Source organism: Cebus imitator, unplaced genomic scaffold (genome assembly GCF_001604975.1).
Source record: "Cebus imitator isolate Cc_AM_T3 unplaced genomic scaffold, Cebus_imitator-1.0 Scaffold1269, whole genome shotgun sequence".
NCBI classification, from domain to species: domain Eukaryota; kingdom Metazoa; phylum Chordata; class Mammalia; order Primates; family Cebidae; genus Cebus; species Cebus imitator.
Window position 1 is genome coordinate 15,969 of NW_016108584.1, and position 9,971 is coordinate 25,939.

At 51.1% G+C, this 9,971-nt stretch overlaps 2 gene segments (V, D, J or C); both read left to right on the top strand.

The window, feature by feature from the left end:
* Positions 1-5,484: 5,484 nt before the first annotated feature.
* Positions 5,485-6,247, top strand: LOC108298954. The segment is given in 1 exon segment: positions 5,485-6,247. A coding segment is annotated over 1 exon segment (561 nt).
* A 2,548-nt stretch (positions 6,248-8,795) lies between these two features.
* Positions 8,796-9,677, top strand: LOC108298953 (the record flags this gene model as incomplete). The annotated part of the segment is given in 2 exon segments: positions 8,796-8,950; positions 9,352-9,677. Coding segments are annotated over 2 exon segments (372 nt in total), but the record flags the coding sequence as incomplete, so codon positions are not given.
* Positions 9,678-9,971: the final 294 nt, after the last annotated feature.

Below are 9,971 nucleotides of genomic sequence, written 5' to 3' on the forward strand. Positions count from 1 at the left end.
TTAAAAAGATAAAACATTATGTTATCTGTATTTTACCAAAGTAAAAATGTTGCATACTCTGGAAGCAAAAAGAAAATACTAGTTTAATTTTGAAATCATACAACGGTTAAAAATGGAAAGAACTGTGTACTAAGCACCACTTTCTCTGATCTACATGCTACAGCTCAACTTCCTCTCTCTCTCTCTCACTCTTTCCCTAATTAACAGTGATCTCCTGTCTGGTCCTAGGTCACACACTTCCGTTTTCCAGGAATGTCTATTGAAGCTGCTGGTTTGTTGCCAGGAAGAATACTCAAATTTCTCATGTTCATATTGGATCGTCAGCTGACTCCAGCCAGCATTTCTAAACCAGGAGCCTTTGCTGAGGTTTGTGAAGAATTTTGTAGAAAGTACCCCCAAGACGACAGTGTTCTCTGTTGACAGTGGACTGTTTCCACACAGTAGGGCTGTGCTGAATGTGCGTGCAGCCATGCACACTGTGCCCACAGGCCAGAGTCTGTGCTGCTGACTCTGACCCCTGTGCTTGGGAGGACTGTGTCCACTGCTGAGTCTACATCCGAATTTGATTGTGAAGAAAAAGGTCATTCATAGCTGTTGGACACTGAGTCACATAGAGGGAAAGAGGGCGGCTGAGGACACCTTATCTCTGATGTGCTTAAGGGAATTAGATCTGCTGGTGGAACAGGAAGATGAAGAAACCGGTGGCTCTAAACCTGGAATTTCCAGCCCTCAGTCTCTGCTGTCCATGTCCTCAACTGTATGTATCTTGGAAATGTGGACCACGTGGGTTAGAGGTGAAGGAGACTGGGAAGCTTTCACGTTCTCTCATCTCCCTTGGTTATATAACACACTCTTCTACACCTACTTTATCAGAGTTTCTGCTCTGCAAACATATCTGATCTCTAAATTAGAGAGATTTGAAAGTGCAGACAGATGCAGGAACTCGTTCATCTGGAGACTTTTCTCCCACTTGAAGCAGTGAACACATCTCTGCAAGGCTCAGAATTTCAAGTGACAGGATTTGGGGGTTTAAATGAAAACTAAATCTTTGGCTAAACCACGATACAAGAGGGAAGCTTCACAGGTGTCCCTGCTGCTTGGGCCTCAGTGAGGACTGACTCAGCCAGTCTCAGGCTCCTGGAGACCTCCTGGGAGGTCTGCACCAGGAACCCCTTTTCAGCACAGCCTGGGGCAGGTAAGGGACCCTTGCTCTCATATTCTCCTCCCTGATAATTTTGCATACAGAGAAAAATAAGAACCAGAGTCCAGGAAGATCAAGCCCCAAAGATGAGGTCTGCTCATTCTCCCATGACAGCCCTAGCTCTGCATTTCCAAAAGCAAGAGCACCTTCCCAGCATGAAGACCCAGGAGCAAAGAGGGAGCTTCTCACAGGGGTGAACAGGACAGAAGCTGCCTTGGTCAGTGGGAAGGAAACGTCTCAGCTCACATCTGATGTGGAATGACTTAGCCACACCTGTGCAGGATCGGCTGCATGTGAGCGTCATGTATTTGCTCCATGAGAAAATAAACTTGTGTGACTCTTCGGTAAAATCCTACCGTAAGCGACATTTCTCTGCCTATTGCTTCAACCGATGTTTTTCATCATTCACGTTAGGACACTGGCAGAAGGTAAGTGTGTCAGGTGTGGGCTGTATCGATTAGGAAAAGCAGAGGCTTCCTGTATCAATGCCATTACTTGTATTTGTGCCCAGAACTCATGGAACTGGGAAAAATAGAAAAGAAAATGATACTCTGCTCAAAAAAGTACCAAGAAATATGATTGTATTAATATAGCTACAACTTACTAATTGAGCTAATGGTACATTAACTTAGACAAGTTTTATGGTGGGATTCCTAACCCTAAAAGATTGTATTAAAATTTTTATCAGGTTAAAAGATCTTTAAAAGGTGGATGTTTGATTAAATCTGGAGTCTTTTACTTTGGACTGCAATCAGCCAACGACTGCAGGGTGCTGGCTGCCCTCCCAGGCCCTGACTGCCTCCATGTCCAAGTAAAGTAGCCATCCCCACAGGCAACTGGAAGAGCTGGCGAGGGGAAGGTGTTTGCATCAGGGCCTCAAAATTCAACTCAGGATTTACTCACGTTCCCTCCCCAAGCCCAGGCTGGTTCCAGGACATTAAGCGGTGAGCTTCATTATGTGTCTAGGACTTCCCTGGTCCTGCTCTTCATCTTCCTTCCCCAGTGACCTTGAGATTGTCACTCCTTCTCACTGGCCCTTCCTTTCCCTGTCAAGTGCACTCCCTGAATTCTCTTCTCCTGTGTTAGCAAATCTCTAGAACTTGAGGGAAAGCAGTGCTGGGTCACCACATGGGGCCCCGGAAAGCTGGTCCAGGACCAGACAGACACACAGGCAGCAGGGTGGCTCCCTATAAGGCTGCATGGTGGGTATCAGGCAGAGGAGAGGGACCAGGAAACACTCTCCTGGGTGTCTTCAGGATCAGGTGAACCAGGGAGGGGCTGGGACCTGGGCTGGACCCATGTGAGCCACACCTGTCCCCATCACACGACCATCTTCCTGGTCACAAGTGATTTTCTTTGCTATGCTGCCCCAGATCATCTAATTTATTACCTGTGAATTTCACACACTACACATCATTCCTGTCCTGATTTCTTCACTTGTGAGCAAATGTCACAACTGACCTGAACTGGCTTACATCCCAGATCCCCTGCAGGCTTCCCACCGTCTCTTGAGATCCTCACACACCCAAGACCCTTCCCTGCAGGGCACAGACATAGCTCCCTGCACACATTTCCATCACGTATTTCTTCACTCCTTCCTCAAAGGAGCTCCACAGACTCCTCTTCAGGGAGGCTTCTCCAACCACTGAATCTACAGGATCCGACCACTCAGCTTCTGTTGAAACTTGCCATGATTATCTGCATAGAGCCTACAATCCCATGTTTATTTTTTCTATCATGATCTTTTGATTGCTTAATTTCTATGAATCATTGCATTATTCGTCAGAAATGATTTTTTACTACAATGACGCATGTGGCAGGAACCAGGGAGCATCCAATCTTCTCCCACAAAAAGAAGTCTGAGCGTACTTGGTGGTCGTTTTCCAGATGTGCAGCAGTTTAATAGGAACTCAGATATTTCTAACTTTCCATTCCCGTCAATGCAATGCTGACTTTGCTTTCATTGTGGTTGTGTAAGACCTCAGCATGGCTCCTGCAGCTCCGGCTATCACACCATGTTCAAGAGAAAAAGCAAACCACAAATCCAATAGTGTCCTTCCTTCACAAGAGGAAAACTTCCCTGAGAAGAACCTCAGCCACCTGACTCTTACATATCATGGACCAAAGCTGGGCTACATGGTCACTGCTGGCTGGGAGAATCTGGGAAGTTGCCTGGCTTTCATGTGAATAGAGGGGATGACGCACAGGTAGAAGGTGGTGGGGAGTGTCTCCTGGTCTGTAAACCCAGGGTGCCCACGGCACTGACTCAGAAACAGGAGAAGAAACTCCTCAGAGCAAAGATGGTGTCTTCTTCATGCTGAATTCCTAAAATGCATTCTGGCCAGGACAGTGTGGGTCAGGGTGAATGTTTGTTCGGTAAATGAGCTTCTGTCTCTGATGTCTTTCAGGAGTCACCAGCAACACACATTGGTCCTGTATTTGTATCCAGAACCAGTCAATGTCACCTCTGAGTCCTGTACCTCTCAGCACCAAGCCACACCCAGAGATACATGCAGGGAGCCTCAGGAGGGTCCTGTCACCTCCTCCTGCACATGGGAGTGTTTGTATTTCCATCAGGAATCTGAGTGGCTTGTGCTGGGTCTTGAGGCAGGAAGGGGTCACACAGAGAAGAGGAATTTCTCCCTGAGGTCAGCAATCCATCAATCAGGGAATCAGGAACCTGAGCAGCAGATTGTGAAGCTAACCTGGATCCAGGAGGCCCCTGAGCCACCAGCAGCCATTGTAGAGTGGCCACCAGATGGCAGCAGAGAGTAACCTGAGAAAAACACCTGGGGACTGGGGGAGGGGGTCTCCGTATCAGGGGGACATTGACATGCAGGGAGCGTCAGTGACCAAGAACTGAGACCTGGAAGGAAATAGATTCATAGATTCATCTTTTCTTAGTGTGTTTGTCCTTGACACTGATGTTTACATTCTTCTGACGTCCTGGTTCTCAGATCTGACTCTTGGGAGATGGTGCTTATTTTTCTGACACAGAGTCAGGCACTTCGCCTCTTCCCATCGCCCTGGCCCCCATCCCACGGTCACACGTGCCATCCCATTCTGCAGTCACTCATGTCCCTCCTCCCTGCCCTTTGCTCCGGGAGCCCCCGTCCTGCAGACACAGCGGCTTCTCCTTCCCCGCCACTCCTCTATGTTCCCCACTCTGTCCTGGGATCCTGCCAAATCACAGCTCTTGATTTCCTCATGAGGCACAGAATACTTGCTCATTAATCTTCTGTTGACTTCAGTTTTCATCCATTGGTACATTTTTCCAGCAACTGAAGACAACTTACTTACAATAGACAGTCACTTCCAGGGTCTTGGAGTTTGCAGTCCCCTCTCATTCTCTCATGCAGAAGACACTTCCTTACCTCCTGATCTGTCCTTCATCCTGACAGCACCCTGGGCATACTGAGGCACAGCACCTATGACACGGCACTAGAACTCACAGCCAAGGTAGAAATGTACTGCATCCCATAGATCTTCCACAACTCTATGTGCACGCGGCACCCAAGAATTGCATTTTCCTCTAGCACTGAGGAGCTGTGCCCTGGGGTGGGACTTGTACCTGTCCAAGGCTTGTGCTGTCCCCTGTAGAGTGGGAATGAAGAGGGCCCCTGCACTGGGCTCTGGAGTGTGTCTTCAAAAGGGATTTAAGCCTATACCAGACATCTCATGTCTGACATCAAGTATTTATGATCAGGACATTACTGGAGAAGTAGAACAAAGTTAACCACCAGCCTCCCGAGCCAGGATGGAATGGAGGAGGGGGCTGTGGGCCCAGGTAATTCTCCCACCACTGTGACTCTGGAAATCTCCTCAACAGGCCAACCACTATTCTAATGGAAAACCTTTATGTCCTCTGGAGAATACAGGGAAACTCAGCTCTGAGCTTTTCCATGTCCAACCCAGCCCAGAAGCAAGGCTGGGCACAGTCTGGGTAAAGACATGAGCCCTGACTATGGGACCAGTGGGTGAAGAAGAATCCCATGGGCGGAGGGGGTGGATAAGCAGGGGTCACCCCTCCTCCTTCTGTGTCCCTTAGGGCTGAGCCCTTCTCTGGAAACCACAGAGCTCCTCCAGCAGCTGCCCCTGACTCTGCTGATTTGCATCACGGGCCGCTCTCTCAGCAAGGGGATAAGAGAGGCCTGGGAGGAACCTGCCCAGCCTGGGCCTCAGGAAGCAGCATCGGGGAGCCTCAGCCATGGCCTGGACCCCTCTCCTCCTCGGCCTCCTCACTCACTGCACAGGTGCTTGTCACAGGGTCTCACCAACCTGCCCAGCCGCAGGGCTCTGGGTCCAGCGTGGCCTTGAGTCTGAGCTCAGCAGGGCCCTGCCTGTGGTGGGCAGGATGCTCATGACCTGCTGCAGGGGGAGGGGCTGGCGGGGCTGAAGTCCCCCACACTCTGCTCAAAGGCTTGTGAGAGCCTGAGGGGTTGCCCCTGCCAGGAGAGAGGAGTGGGTTTTCAGGTCAAAGGCTCCATGCAACAGGAAAGTCCATGGGCCACTGGGACTGGGGCGGATTGCAGGGGATACCCTAAGACCTCACAGACTCTCTGGAGCTTGTCCCGGGCCAGGAGAACAGGGGATTTAATAAAAAGGGTCTTGCACCTGCAGCAATGCTATCCTCTTATTCTCTTTGTCTTTGCAGGCTTTGCGGCCTCCTATGAGCTGACTCAGCCACGTTCCGTGTCAGTGGCCCCAGGACAGACGGCCAGGATTACCTGTGGGGGAAACAACATTGGAAGTAAATATGTGCACTGGTACCAGCAGAAATCAGGCCAGGCCCCTGTGCTGGTCATCTATTACAATAGCAATCGACCCTCAGGGATCCCTGAGCGATTCTCTGGCTCCAACTCTGGGAACACCGCCACCCTGACCATCAGCGGGGTCGAGGCCGGGGATGAGGCTGACTATTACTGCCAGCTGTGGGACAGCAGTAATAAACATCCCACAGTGACACAGGCAGATGGGGAAGTGAGACAAAAACACCCTCCCAGCCTCTGTCACCCTCTACTCCAGCCTCGGGAGGCCTGTGGATAAAACCATGAGTGAATCTGGGTCAGTTCACCTGGATCTGAGCCCCCAGGCTGCCCTTCCCTCNTTGGTAGAGATGGGGTTTCACCATGTTGACCAGGATGGTCTCGATCTCTTGACCTCGTGATCCACCCGCCTCGGCCTCCCAAAGTGCTGGGATTACAGGCTTGAGCCACTGCGCCCGGCCCTTCCATGTTTATTTTTTCTATCATTATCTTTTGATTGCTTTATTTCTATGAATCATTGCATTATCCGTCAGAAATGATTTTTCACTACAAGGACACATGTGGCAGGAACCAGGGAGCATCCAATCTTCTCCCACAAAAAGAAGTCTGCGCGTATTTGGTGGTCGTTTTCCAGATGTGCAGCAGTTTAATAGGAACCTCAGATATTTCTAACTTTCCATTCCCGTCAATGCAATGCTGACTTTGCTTTCATTGTTGTTGTTGTAAGACCTCAGCATGGCTGCTGCAGCTCCGGGTATCACACCATGTTCAAGAGAAAAAGCAAAGCACAAATCCAATAGTGTCCTTCTTTCACAAGAGGACAAGTTCTCTGAGAAGAGCTTCAGCCACCTGACTCTTACATATCATGGACCAAAGCTGGGCTACATGGTCACTGCTGGCTGGGAGAAACTGGGAAGTTGCCTGGCTTTCAAGTGAATAGAGGGGATGACGCACAGGTAGAAGGTGGTAGGGAGTGTCTCCTGGTCTGTAAACCCAGGGTGCCCACGGCACTGACTCAGAAACAGGAGACGAAACTCCTCAGAGCAAAGATGGTGTCTTCTTCATGCTGAATTCCTAAAATGCATTCTGGCCAGGACAGAGTGGGTCAGGGTGAATGTTTGCTGGGTGCATGAGCTTCTGTTTCTGATGTCTTTCAGGAGTCTCCAGCAACACACATTGGTCCTGTATTTGTATCCAGAACCAGTCAGAGTCACCCCTGAGTCCTGTACCTCTCAGCACCAAGCCACACCCAGAGATACATGCAGGGAGCCTCAGGAGGGTCCTGTCACCTCCTCCTGCACATGGGAGTGTTTGTATTTCCATCAGGAATCTGAGTGGCTTGTGCTGGGTCTTGAGGCAGGAAGGGGCCACACAGAGAAGAGGAATTTCTTCCCTGAGGTCAGCAATCCATGAATCAAGGAATCAGGAACCTGAGCAGCAGATTCTGAATCTAACATGGACCCAGGAAGCCTCTGAGCCCCCAGCAGCCAGTGTAGAGTGGCCACCAGATGGCAGCAGAGAGTAACCTGACAAAAACACCTGGGGATGGGGACGGTTTCGGTATCAGGCAGACACTGACATGCAGGGAGCGTCAGTGACCACGACCTGAGACCTGGAAGGAAATGGATTCTTCTTTTCTTAGTGTGTTTGTCCTTGACACTGATGTTTACATTCTTCTGACGTCCTGGTTCTCAGATCTGACTTTTGGACATGGTGCTTATTTTTCTGACACAGATTCAGGCACGTCGCCTCTTCCCATTGCTCTGGCCCCCATCCCACGGTCACATGTGCCATCCCATTCTCTAGTATCCCACCTCCCTGCCCTTTGCTCCTGGAGTGCCCGTCCTGCAGACACAGCGGCTTCTCCTTCCCCGCCACTCCTCCATGTTCCCGACTCTGTCCTGGGATCCTGCCAAATCACAGCTCTTGATTTCCTCATGAGGCATAAAATGCTTGCTCATTAATCTTCTGTTGACTTCAGTTTTTATCCATTGATACATTTTCCCAGCAACTGAAGACAACTTAGTTACAATAAACATTCACTTCTGGGGTCTTGGAGTTTGCAGCCTTCTCTCATTCCCTCATGAAGCAAATGTTTCCTTTACCTACTGATTTGACCCTGTCCTGAAAGCACCCTGGGGATACTGAGGCACAGCACTTATGACCTGGCACTGAAACTCACAGCCAAGGTAGAAATTTACCACATCCCATAGATCTTCTACAACTCTATGTGCACGAGGCACTCAAGAATTGCATTTTCCTCTAGCATTGAGGAGCCGTGCTCTGGGGTGGGACTTGTACCTGTCCAAGGCTTGTGCTGTCCCCTGTAGAGTGGGAATGAAGAGGGCCCCTGCACTGGGCTCTGGAATGTGTCTTCAAAAGGGATTTAAGCCTATACCAGACATCTCATGTCTGACATCAAGTATTTATGATCAGGACATTTCTGGAGAAGTAGAACAAAGTTAACCACCTGTCTCCTGAGCTGGGATGGAATGGAGGTGGGGGCTGTGGGCCCAGGTAATTCTCCCACCACTGTGACTCTGGAAATCTCCTGAACAGGCCAACCACTATTCTAATGGAAAACCTTTATGTCCTCTGGAGAATACAGGGAAACTCAGCTCTGAGCTTTTCCATGACTCACCCAGTCCAGCACTAAGGCTGGGCACAGTCTGGGTAAAGACGTGAGCCCAGACTATGGGACCAGTGGGTGAAAGAGAATCCCATGGGTGGAGGGGGTGGGCCCTCAGTGGTCACCCCTCCTCCCTCTGTGTCCCTTAGAGCTCAGCCCTTCTCTGAAACCACAGAGCTCCTCCAGCAGCTGCCCCTGACTCTGCTGATTTGCATCACGGGCCGCTCTCTCAGCAAGGGGATAAGAGAGGCCTGGGAGGAACCCGCCCAGCCTGGGCCTCAGGAAGCAGCATCAGGGGAGCATCAGCCATGGCCTGGACCCCTCTCCTCCTCGGCCTCCTCGCTCACTGCACAGGTGCTGCCCCCAGGGTCTCACCAACCTGCCCAGACCCAGGACTCTGGGTCCAGCGTGGCCTTGACTCTGAGCTCAGCAGGGCCCTGCCTGTGGTGGGCAGGATGCTCATGACCTGCTGCAGGGGGAGGGGCTGGTGGGGCTGAAGTCCCCCACACTCTGCTCAAAGGCTTGTGAGAGCCTGAGGGGTTGCCCCTGCCAGGAGAGAGGAGTGGGTTTTCAGGTCAAAGGCTCCATGCAACAGGAAAGTCCATGGGCCACTGGGACTGGGGCAGATTGCAGGGGATACCCTAAGACCTCACAGACTCTCTGGAGCTTGTCCCAGGCCAGGAGAGCAAGGGAATTAATAAAAAGGGTCTTTCATCTGCAGCAATGCTATCCTCTTATTCTCTTTGTCTTTGCAGGCTCTTCGACCTCCTATGAGCTGACTCAGCCACACTCGGTGTCAGTGGCCCCAGGACAGACGGCCAGGATTACCTGTGGGGGAAACAACATTGGAAGTAAATATGTGCACTGGTACCAGCAGAAATCAGGCCAGGCCCCTGTGCTGGTCATCTATGATAATAGCAACAGGCCCTCAGGGATCCCTGAGCGATTCTCTGGCTCCAACTCTGGGAACACCGTCACCCTGACCATCAGTGGGGTCGAGGCCGGGGATGAGGCTGACTATTACTGTCAGGTGTGGGACAGCAGTAGTGATAATCCCACAGTGACACAGGCAGATGGGGAAGTGAGACAAAAACACCCTCCCAGCCCCTGTCACCCTCTACTCCAGCCTCGGGAGGCCTGTGGATAAAACATGAGTGAATCTGGGTCAGTTCACCTGGATCTGAGCCCCCAGGCTGCCCTTCCCTCCAGCCCCCTCCAGGAGTCTGGGTCTGAGCCCCCAGGATGCCCTTCCCTCTAGCCCCCTCCAGGAGTTTGGGTCTGAGCCCCCAGGATGCCCTTCCCTCCAGCCCCCTCCAGGAGTCTGGGTCTGATCCCCCAGGCTGCCCTTCCCTCCAGCCCCCTCCAGGAGTCTGGA